This window comes from Hemitrygon akajei, chromosome 3 (genome assembly GCF_048418815.1).
Source record: "Hemitrygon akajei chromosome 3, sHemAka1.3, whole genome shotgun sequence".
NCBI lineage: Eukaryota > Metazoa > Chordata > Chondrichthyes > Myliobatiformes > Dasyatidae > Hemitrygon > Hemitrygon akajei.
The window spans coordinates 136,357,882-136,370,368 of NC_133126.1; the positions used below are offsets into that span (position 1 = coordinate 136,357,882).

Genomic DNA, 12,487 nt, shown 5'->3' on the forward strand with positions numbered 1-12,487 from the left:
CAAAATCAAGAACTCTTTTGGGTCATGTGTGAAGTTGGTGCACCATGTTGAGCCAAAGCAAATGGCCACAGAAGGGAGGCAATCTTTATTCAGCTGAAGGAAATTGACTGTTTGCAAGAGGCATAAAATTGAGAGAAATATTAGATATGCAAAACTGTTGAATACCAACTTCAACATTCAAAATTATACCTTACACATGACTATTACATTTTCCACACACCAATCTGCTTTAAGTGTAAAATCAAAACACTGAAACATTGCGTGTTTAATCAAAATTTATTTGTATCCTTAGGGTGTGATGTTTTGATGTTAAACAATGGTTTCTAATGAGACAGGACATGTTTAGAAAGATTTACTATTGTAAATCAGTTCTAATTGTTCAAAAATTGTGCTCACATCCTGCAGAAATATCTTTGGAGGGCAGTTTCACAAATACTTCAAGATTCCAGCGCAACAGCTTGATATAATTGATAATTTCAGCATTATTCCAATATACATATGGCTAACCTGCATCAGCTTATGAATGCTTTAACCAGACTCATGCTATCTTAAGTGTGCATATATTGAGCATCATTCTAATGTGAATTCATGCTTTCATTTACAACCCAATTGTGATATGGACTGCACAGCAAGTTATTACTCATTAATGCCTGGCTTCCAATTCTTAACAATGACAGACTTGCAAAATAGCTAGTAAAGTAAATGCTTTTCACTGAGTTATTTTATGCAGCCATCAAATAACAAATAATCCCTATGGATATTTCTAATAAAACAAGTTTCCAAATACATTGATTGATGGCTGTACACATAACTTTAAAAAGTCTGTACTTGTGAATTGAGGTGTATACGCAACACTGAAAGCAATCGTAAGTGTCCAGGAGTAAACTATAATCAATATTAACAACCAAGTTTCAAGCAAGGCGTAGATTAACTCCTCCCAGCCACTGACAAAACATGCATTATATCCATCCTGAAATTGAAGTGTCAAAAGTGTAAGTATTGAATGGACAATCAAATAATTTAGTTCTGCCAGTAACTCCACAGGAATTTAAAATATTGACTAATTGTGTTATGGCTAAATTCACATTAGTGACTTCAAATACAATATTTCTAGTATCAGTAGTACAAGATCACTCGGTCTATCATGAAATTGTCATGAGGTGGAAAAGAATAGACAAATTCATGGTAGTTTTGGAAATGTTTTAAAACTAATTTTTGGCTTGATCAGTTTATATTGGCTTTAGATCTGGTGTGCAACATTTACTAAATATCCATTTCAGTACATCCCAACAGAAAACATTGTAGCAAGGATGTTTGTAAAATCGTACCAACTTCTTTCGGGTATCTTCTTCAACTTCCAAGCTTCTAAAAGTGGAAAACCTGTTGCCCTGGAATCTAAAAGCCAACACACATTTAATACAAGGGCTGAGAGTTTAAAACTGGTATGGAAAGAAAAAAAAATTATACTACAACCTTATTTGGTGAGCTTTTATTAAGGACAAACAAAGAACTTTTCTGCAGGATTATTTAGCCAATTTTAAATGAAATTCGAATTTTAGTATCTGAATATGTGGGGTTCACTGCTAGTGAAGATAAATCCAGTTTTATTTTTTTGCAAGGTGTGGGTGGAGTGTGGTTGCATCCAGTTTATACGATAGCCTATTCTGATCACGGCAGCTCTTTAGCAGATAGCTTAAGTATGGAATTTTTTTTGAGTGCTGTTCTACTACAAATATTAAATCAGCAATTTCATGGGATCAGCAGAAATATTCAAATTACATACCAGCATTCATATGCAAAACTCAATATTAAGTAAATAGTTAGACTAATACAATAACATTCCTCCACTGTACAAAATTATTTTTAGAACTGAGCGGTCTACGAGTTATGTACAAGGAACTGGCAAATCCCTCCAATGAAGTGCAGAGTTGCAATGCTAACTCCGAAACAGAAAATAGTTTTAATTAAAATTAACATGGCTAAAACATGTTTGAATGCATCTATTGTCAATTTTTGAAAATCAAATTGCCTGCAAAAGTCTATAAACTAATGAAATGTGTATGTACATTACTCTCCCTGTAAGAACAACTCTTATCCAACAAATTAATTCTCCTCAAAAGTTGAATACATTCAGGGAGACAATCATATCCCAGGGTGGGCTGGAATAGGGTTGGAAGGGAGGAATACTTTTCAGATCTACAGTTCTTTGCCAGGATTATGAATTGTGTACAACTATGGAAAGAAATCCTGCTGGCAAACACTACATTCTGTAATCTGTGTATGCGGCATTAGGGTGGGGGCATTGGAGGGTGGTAGTAGTATTTCATGGATCAATTTCTTCACCAATAAATTCCCTGGTTTAGAAGTGTTCTTGGTAGAACACGCTATTCACTAGGAAAGCACCAGGAAAATATCTGTGCCACAATTCTGTGAGCCAGATTGCCCTATGGCCATCACACATTACATTGCATCCCAGAAAGTTATTTATGAGTTAAATTCGCTCCTCAACCCACAATAGGTTTGAGTTCACTTTAAATCATTGTGAGCAAATGCTATTAAATGATTTCAGAAAACAGATCATAGAAAAATGTTCAAAACTAAATTAAATGACAAGTAATTCACCAAGTTCAAAAAGAAAAATAAACAGCATGGATATCCAACACTAACTCTTATGACTGTGGCGTGGGACTTTAACTGTTAGTACAGATCAAATCCTTCAGAAATTTACACAGTTGCCTAATGGATTAAAAACTAGGCATACATTCTTGGTTTTACTGTTGTTAACCTTTATCAACCATTCTAATTTCCTAACTTCTAACAAACTAAATTCCCCTTCACCAACACTTAACCATAAGACAGTGCGTTTGTATCATTTCAATGACAAGAAACTCCAGAGAAAGTCCATGTTGTGCTCTAATGCGCAGGAAAGCAGCAGCTAAAATTCATCTTTGACTTCAAAACAAAAAAAAACAAAAACCGTTCACGGGACAGCAGATTAGCAGTAATCCTTAAGAATCGAATAAGGGTGCTTGATGTTCAGTTATAGACAGCAGTTGCTTAAGTTCTGTTTCATAACATTGCTTTAAGATTCCTGGGGTGCCGGTCTCTTTAGATCTCGAATCTGTTTGACCAAGTAAGTCTTCTCATCATTGAATTGTTCATCTTCGGTCCTGTCATTCTGGAACTTGCTGAGAAACTCAATGAGTTTAGTCTGGTTTTTCAGCAAGATATCCAGAATAGGCTGAGTCTTATTTGGATTGGCCACAAACACCTAAAGAGAATAAATTAGATCTTTGCATTAACATTTTTCATGGAAATTGCTGAATATATTTATCTACTAACCTTACTTCAACCAATCAGTCATTGACACACAATATTAATCTCATCTACTTTTTTAGTTCGCAAACTAAATTTCTTATTCAATAACATTGGGAGTTCAAGGGCTTAATCATTCTTTGCCAACAGAATAATTAAACTAGAAGTTGATGATTGATACCAGACAGTTAATGTGTAATTTTTGTCTATCTTTAAACAAATACATATAATACATTGGCTCTTACATCTAAATGTTTTGTGATATCATATTTTACTACCCAGTGCAACTGGCAGAGCGCAATACTGGATGGAGAGCGAAAAGGTAATGCACTTGCACTCATTGCTTGGTTCAGTGGAAAGACTGCAGTTGCACTTCATTGAGCTTTGCTGTCATACACTAAGGAAGAAATATAGGGCAAGATGTCCACAGCAGTGTTTACCTCAAGCTAAGCTTGGCAGAATCTGATACACATGCTCTAAACCCAAATCTAAACCACAAGCGGTGCTCTTAACATTTTAATCCACTTATTCAATCCAGTAAGATGACCTGAACTGTAGCAGTGATGAGCCCTCAGCAAGAAAAGCATTTAATTCCCAGTGGACTAAAAATAACCAAGTTCTGTCCAATAATGCCAGGAAAATTCAAGATGATTGCACTGAACTTTTCAAGCAGGCTACAACCTGGCAAGAAAGCTTGAAGAACTTGACAGTACAAGCACAGGCTCCTCTCTGAACCCCTACAAAGTGGTAATGTCACCAGAAGTTTACATATCAGCAAATAGAGGATAAGATGTCAGCTTCTGTCCCCAACACACTTTTGGAGTAGTAAATATCAGAGTTGTCAAAGAGTGGGCCATAATTAAAGTTAACAGATTGTATGGGAACTGCAGATAGTGTTGACAGCACGGAGTCAGAGAAATGTGCCAGTATCCAAAGGCACAAGTGTTAAGCAGTAAAGATACAAAGCGTAGAGGGCATAATGGCATATAGTAGTTTGTAGTATTACATAGCACAGTCTGTATTTCATATAACCTGCCAATTTTGTTTTGTAGTTTGTGGTTTATTTTGCTGTGTTTGAATGGTTTTAATAATTACTGGTCTAAGCCTCAACTACTATTACCTCATCAAGATGGGTTTAGACCAGGACATAACCAAACTACCAACCCCAATCACTGGTTTAAAACAAGCCACAAAATCCAGAGACTTGGAAACAGTAACCTGTATGTATTATTCAATCCCAAACCCAAGAGTTAAATTCAGTAATGTTAAATAATTACCATCAGTTTCAAGCTACTCATTTTAACGCAAAGTCTAAAGATGTGTTTTTGATTTAAACAAAAGAGATTATGGAGAGCTGGCATTTTCCCTCAAATCCAGAGGATTGACTCAAACATAAGAAAAAGGAGGGGCAGGCCATCTGGCCCTTGAGCCTGCTCCGCCATTTAATAAGATAATGGCTGATTTGGCCATGGACTCATCTCCACCTACCTGCCTTTTCCCCATAACCCTTAATTCCCCTGCTATGTAACAACCAATCCAACCTTGACTTAAATAGATTTACTGAGATAGCCTCCACTGCTTCATTGGGCAGAGATTTCCACAAATTCACCACTCTTTGAGAAAAGCAGTTCCTCATCTCCATCCTAAATTTATTCTCCCAAATCTTGAGGGTATGTACCCTACCTAGTTCTAGTCTCACCTACCAGTGGAAACAACTTTCCTGCCTCTATCTTATCTCTTTCATAATTTTATGTTTCTCTAAGATCTCCTCTCATCCTTCTAAATTCCAATGAGTACAGTCCCAGGTGACTCAATCTCTCCTCATAGTCTAACCCCCTCATCTCTGGAATCAACCTGGTGAACCTTCTCTGCACCACCTCCAAAGCCAGTACATGCTTCCACAAGTAAGGAGACCAGAACTGCACACAAGTACTCCAGATGTGGCCTCACCAGTACCCTGTAGAGCTGTAGCATAACCTCCCTGCTCTTAAATTCAATCCCTCTAGCAATGAAGGGCAACATTTCATTTGCCTTCTTGATAGCCTGTTGCACCTGCAAACCAACCTTTTGTGATTCATGCACAAGCAATCCTACATCCTTCTGCACAGAACCATACTGCAATCGTTTACCATTTAAATAATCCAATCTTTCATTTTTTCCCTTGCAAAGTGAATGATCTCAGATTTACCAACGTTGTACTCCATCTGCCAGACTCTTGCCCATGAACTTAATCTATCCCTCTCTGCAGACTCTCCATATTCTCTGCATAATTTGCTTTTCGCTCAATTTAGTATCATCAGCAAACTTAGATACACTACATTCTGTCCCCTCTTCTAGATTGTTAATGTATGTAGTGAACAGTTGCAGGCCCAGCACCAACCCCTGTGGCACACTGGTCACCACTGATTGTCAACTGGAGAAACACCCATGTATCCCAACTGTTTTCTATTGGTTAACCAATCCTCTATCCATGGCAATACATCACCCCCAACTCAATGCAACCTTATTTTATGGATAAGTCTTTTATGTTGCACCTTAGCAAACATTTTCTGGAAATCCAAGTAAATAATATCATCTGTTCCCCTCTATCCACTGCACTCCTTATATTCTCAAAGAACTCCTGTAACCTTGTCAAATAGGACCCACCTTTGCTGAATCCATGCTGCAACTGCCTCATGTTTCCATTTCTTTCCAGATGCCTCGCTATTTCTTCTTTAATAATAGCATCAAGCATTTTCCCAACTACAGATGTTAAACTAACTAGCCTATTGTTACCTGTCTTTTGCCTACATCCTTTTTTGAACAGTGGCTTGACATTCACCTTCTTCCAATCTGCCAGGCCCTGCCCAGGGTCCAGAGAATTTTGGTAATTATTACCAAAGCCTCAACTATAACCTCTGCCATCTCTTTCAGTACCCTGGGATGCATTCCATCAGGACTAGGGAACTTGTCTACCCTTAGCCCCACAAATTTACTCAGCACTACCTCTTTAGTGATGGCTATTGGATTGAGGTCCTCACCTCCCATTGCAACCATATCATCTCTCTTCGGCACGTTAGACATGTCTTCCACCATGTTCTTATGTTCATGAAATATGGTCTAATTACTGCACACACTTTCATATATTCTAGCCAGTCCACAAAAAATTTCATTAGCCATTTAGATTTTTTCCTGCATGTCTTCATGGCATTTTAATAATATTACGTACATAGACTTGCAAATATTTTGGACCTCCATTTGGTTCCTGCCCTAACCACTTGAATATTCCATCCTTTCAGGTCCAAAGAGATTTCACATCAATCTAAACAAATCTATTTTCCAGAGCTTTATCTGTCCATATGTTTAATCAATCCTTTGAAAACTCAGCAAGAATAAATTTACCCATTTATTAAAGCATATACTAGTTCAGAGGCTAAAATCTCAATCCTGAATATAAAGTTGGTTTATTTGAAAATTTGCCTTGTGTCAACACTGCATCTCAAAAGCCAAATACCTCTCAAATTGCTACTGCAATGTTGATACATTGAGCACCCAATATATGTACAAATAGCAATAATGAAATGACTATATTATAGTACTGCAAATTGAATAACAGTGCTTGGTCAGTAAATCAATGAACATGCCTATTTGTTCTATAGGATTTTTAATTGCAATGTAATCAGTTAGACAAATTATTGGTTTACTATCTGCTCAACATTGACAAATATCAACATATTAAAGTGTCAGTTTACATTGTGCATAACTCCAACTGAGATTTTTGCTCATGACTTTTGAGACTTGAATCAAGAGCCAGGACAATGCTGACACAGTCAAGATATAACCATGGTTTCAGCTTTACAATTGAGTACTCCAGCCCCGAAGATAAATGATTGTATAATCTTACTTTAAACACATGGAAGGCCTCAAACTGAATGTTGCGGCTTTTGTCACGCAGAAGATTCATCATCAACTTCAAGTTCTCTGGTTTGCTGATATATTTTGTCATAATGGTGAAATTATGTCTATCCAGTAAAAGTTCTCCAAGTAACTACAAAAAAGCAAATAGCCATTCAAAAAAAGACTAAATTGACAGAATTAAGCCTCTTAGGAATTACATTAATGGCAGATCAATGGAAGTTCAAATTATGTCCTACAAACAGTGCACAATATCACATCTGGAATTTTTTTTAGTTTCTCAAATGGGAATTTCACCTAAACAGAGCAAGAATATTTGAATTGGACAAATCCTGATTGTTACTCTTGTTACGATCATATTATAGATCACACAATTTTGCTTTATTTATCAGATTTACTTGCCACAGGCAAAACTAACAGTTATTTCACATTTGAATGTGATGGTACGCCATCTTCTCAAACTGCTACAGTTATCCATTAAAGTGAAAGTGTTTTATCATTGTACAGACTTAGTAATAAACACAAAAAGTCTTGGTGACTTGAAACAGGTCATTCACCGCAGAATAACCTTTTATGTGTTGCTGAAAGATTTGATGATAATACCACTGAGCATCCATTTCGAGTTGCCAGGTACAAATATACCTGCATCTTTTCAATGTCCAATTATGCTCCAGGTATTATGGTAAAATGGCTTCAAGTTACAAATCAGATACAGCACTGTGAACACCCTCATTTTGATCTTATAATAGAGGGTAGGTCACTGAGGCCAAATATTATTGTGCTTAGGAGCACTATTAATAACTTCCACAAGTAGCATTTACTTACAGGGTTTTCCTGCCATGATTTTGACTTACATGGGAATTTCTGCCACTTCAGTTGTTTTTGTGGAGTAAAGAATTAATTTACAGAACAAATTGTAAATGATTAATTCATATCTACTGCATAGCACTAAAAGATATTAAACCCTAAGATACGGCCATCCAGATGACAAATAAGACCAAGTTTCTGTTTTTTTTATATCATTTGAGTTGAAGGGCAAAGAATTCAATATAACCCTGTGGTCAAGGAAAATACTGGCATTGAACTTCCAGTTTTCACATATATGCAATATACAATAGCTATCACACGTATCAAAGCAATTACGTAAACAAAGATTTTCAATATCTGTAACCTTGCACTATATGCAATTACACCAAGATATCTGTAACAATACTTGGGATAGTTTGACTTTTCAGCCATCTTTGCATCAGCATTTTACTTTTGCTGAATTAAAATCTTCATTCATTCTAATCTTTTGCTCTAATGGCAGAATGCCTTACCTTTAGTGACTGTCTTTTTGTGACATAGTTTTCTGAATGGAGCAACTTCTCATATTCGCTAAAGAACTGCAATAAATTAAAGGTGATTAACCTTGTTGAGTATCATGACTTCTAATGTTAAGCTATTAAAAAACTATTTGCTCTTAAAGCAGCACAAATTTACAAAACTACACAAGTTTAAGACCAAATAGTAAGCCAGTAGATTTACACCAAGCTAGGTGCCAACTCCACAAGGCAGATAGATAGATGCAAAGAATTATCACTAGAGGGCACTCCTGACAAGTCACACCAATATTAATATACTTAAACTGTGAATCAACCATCCCCCTCATTATTACAAAACAGCTTTTTTAAATAATTAGCCGGATGATTGGTAGACAGACCTATCATTAGAAAGCTCAATATTTGCCTCACAGCTTTGATTTGCAACATTTTTCAGCACTGTTTTTCATAAGGGTAATTCCATATTGTTCTACTTCTCATTCTTTCCCACAGATCATTCAATAGACAGTAGGTGCAGGAGTAGGCCATTCGGCCCTTCTAGCCAGCACCGCCATTCACTGTAATCATGGCTGATCATACACAATCAGTACCCAGTACCTGCTCTCTCCCCATATCCCTTGACCCCGCTATCTATAACAGCTCTATCTAACTCTCTCTTGAAAGCATCCAGAGACTTGGCCTCCACTGCCTTCTGGGGCAGAGCATTCCACATATCCACCACTCTCTGGGTGAAAAAGTTTTTCTGCATCTCTGTTCTAAATGGCCTACCCTTTATTCTAAAAAACTGTGGCCTCTAGTTCTGGACTCACCCATCAGTGGGAACATGCTTCCTGCCTCCAGCGTGTCCAATCCCTTAATAATCTGACGAAAAGTGCTGACGAAGGGTCTCGGCCTGAAATGTCGACATCGCTTCTCCCTATAGATGCTGCCTAGCCTGCTGTGTTCCACCAGCATTTTGTGTGTGTTGTTCCCTTAATAATCTTATATGTTTCAATCAGATCCCCTCTCATCCTTCTAAATTCCAGTGTGTACAAGCCCAGTCGCTCCAATCTTTCAATATATGACAGTCCCGCCATTCCGGGAATTAACCTTGTGAACCTACGCTGCACTCCCTCAATAGCAAGAATGTCCTTCCTCAAATTTGGAGAACAAAACTGCACACAATACTCCAGGTGGGGTCTCACCAGGGCCCTGTACAGCTGCAGAAGGACCTCTTTACTCCTATACTCAATTCCTCGTTATAAAGGCCAGCATGCCATAAGCTTTCCTCACTGTTTGCTGTACCTGCATGCTCGCTTTCATTGACTCATGTACAAGAACATCCAGATTTCGTTGTACTTCCCCTTTTCCTAACTTGACTCCATTTAGATAGTAATCTGCCTTCCTGTACTTGCCACCAAAGTGGATAACCTCACATTTATCCACATTAAACTGCATCTGCCATACATTTGCCCACTCACCTAGCCTGTCCAAGTCACCCTGCATTCTCATAACATCCTCCTGACATTTCACACTGCCACCCAGCTTTGTGTCATCGGCACAACTGATCCATGTCTTTGTATCTACCTTCAAACTACAGCTACCACAAATAAAATAAAATCATAAAACATGAATGCCTTCCCATGGAAAGTTATTTAAAAAATGTGTTACCTTTATATTTATGCATATAAATTACAAGTAAATGCAGCATCCTCAGTTTGCCATATTATTTATTGAACATAAATGATCTTATATATTTTTTGGAAAAAAAACTGGAATTAAAGAATAATGGTTACAATGATTTATAATGAAACTTAAAATGTAATATTTGGAAGACAGCAGATAATGTATTCACATACCAACATCTAATGTGACATTCACTAGGGAAAATTCTGGCTTAAAAATCAAATGATTTTATGACTTATCGTTAATATTTTATAATGACTCATCTCTTACATGCAGATGGGCAGCTTAAGGGCAATTTCCTCCTGACATTAGCTATATGTCAATGCCAGGTGCCACTCCATAAACACAAGCTACATAAAATAGTTAAATGTAACTTTCCATCATTTGACCCGATGACTATAAAAAAGTACAATACACTTCAAATTCTAATTTGCAAATATAAAACAATTGTAAAATGCGAATACTCTTGTATACCATGCATTGGATAGAGGAAGATGACCTCTGTTTCTACTCTCTCCCTCACATGCTCAATGCTTTAAAAATCAGGCACTCATAACTTATCAAAAAGCCACAGTACCCTAAAAGCCATTTTAAAGACAATGCAGTTAACGTAATCACCATACACACTTCAAACAGAATACCTTTACTTACTCGATCATAATACTGTTCCAAGAATTCTGCACTCAGTAGTTTGTGTCGTGTAAGTAAATCCTGAAAATCAACCAGATATAAACGAAAAATTAAATTTCAAAAGAATAAACACAACAGGACAAATCTGAACTATAAAGGATCAGCTAAAAAATTACTGGAATGTTTTACAAAATCTGGAGAATGTCATCTTGTTCTTAATTCTCTGCACTTATGCAAAAGAATAGTATCTCAGTTTTAATATTCTACATTAAGTGTTAGAGCTGGCCTGCCAGACCAAAAATACAAAATCATAGTCATCTTAGAAAGAAATTTCTAGCTACCTTGAACGTAGCAAATGCATCTGAAGCAATATCAAATGTTGACATTTCCACATATCTGAAGAAATCATAAAATGGCTCAGTCCACAGTATAATTTTTGCTAATGGCTCATGTCGAATACACTCCCGAAGCATGATGCCACAATTGAGAGCAATTTCTGGTGATTCGTACCTATAAGAAAACAAAATGGGATTTTTCTTTTAGTAACACAAAGAATCAGTCATGGACCAATACAACATGATACAGGCCCTTCACTGCAATGAGTCCATGCCAGCAATAGTCATCCAACTCGCCTTCATTTCCTGCATGTACCTATCCAAGTGTTTCTTAAATAATACTATCGTATCTACCTCAATTACTTCTTCTGACAGCTTATTCCATATACTCACAACCCGATGCACAAAGTTCCCTCAATTCCCTTTTATAGGGGAACAGAAAGATATATCAATATCCCATTGTTCTGGACTCCCCAACCCCCATGAAAAGACCACAACTGTCCCATCTTATCTATGCCTCCCAAAGTCACAGAAACAGGCCCTTTCAGCCCATTTGGCCCATGCTGAACTATTTAACTGCCTACTCCCATTGACCTGCACCGGGACAATAGCCCTTCATACCCCTACTATTTTGTTCCACACCCACTGAGTGAAGATGTTTCCCCTCATGTTCTCCTAAAACATAACCCATCACCCTTAACCCATGACCTCCAGCTGTAGTCACGCCCATCAGTGGAAAAGCCTGCTTGCAGTTGCCTTATAAATACCCCTAATAATTTTGAATACCTGCAACAAATCTTCCCTCAATCTTCCACCTTCCAAGGAATAAAGTCCTAACCTATTCAATCTTTCCCTACAACTCAGGTCATCTAGTTCTGGAAACATCCTTGTAAATTTCCTCTGCACTTTCAATCTTCTTTACATCTTTCCTGTAGTAGGTGACCAAAATTGCACAAAATACTCCAAATTAGGCCTCACCAATGTCTCATACAACTTCAACATAACATCCCACCTCCTCTACTCAGTACTTTCATTTATGAAGCCAATGTGCCAAAAGTTTTCTTTATGACCCTATCTACCTGTGACGCCACTTCCAATGAATTATGGACCTGTATTCACAGATCCCTTTGTTCTACCTCACTCCTTAGTGCCCTCGCGTTCACCATGTGAGACCTACCCTGGTTGGTCTTACCAAAGTCCACACTTGTCTGCATCAAATTTTATCTGCCATTTTTAGCCCATTTTTTCAGCTGGTCCAAATCTCACTGCAAGCTTTGATAGTCCTCCTCACTGTTGATTACACCCCCAATCTTGGTGTCATCTGCA

At 37.4% G+C, this 12,487-nt stretch overlaps 1 protein-coding gene across 2 annotated transcripts in view; it reads right to left on the reverse strand.

Moving 5' to 3' along the window:
* Positions 1 to 262: 262 nt before the first annotated feature.
* The window catches only part of cab39 (calcium binding protein 39), a 79,355-nt gene continuing 67,130 nt past the window's right edge, over positions 263 to 12,487 (reverse strand). For both annotated transcript variants that reach the window (XM_073040901.1, XM_073040902.1), the window contains 5 exons: positions 11,168 to 11,336; positions 10,848 to 10,907; positions 8,529 to 8,594; positions 7,199 to 7,342; positions 263 to 3,271 (listed from right to left, as the gene is read on the reverse strand). In XM_073040901.1, the coding sequence (XP_072897002.1) occupies positions 3,083 to 3,271; positions 7,199 to 7,342; positions 8,529 to 8,594; positions 10,848 to 10,907; positions 11,168 to 11,336 (628 nt within the window). In that variant the 3' untranslated portion in view covers positions 263 to 3,082. The remainder of the gene's footprint in view (positions 3,272 to 7,198; positions 7,343 to 8,528; positions 8,595 to 10,847; positions 10,908 to 11,167; positions 11,337 to 12,487) is intronic.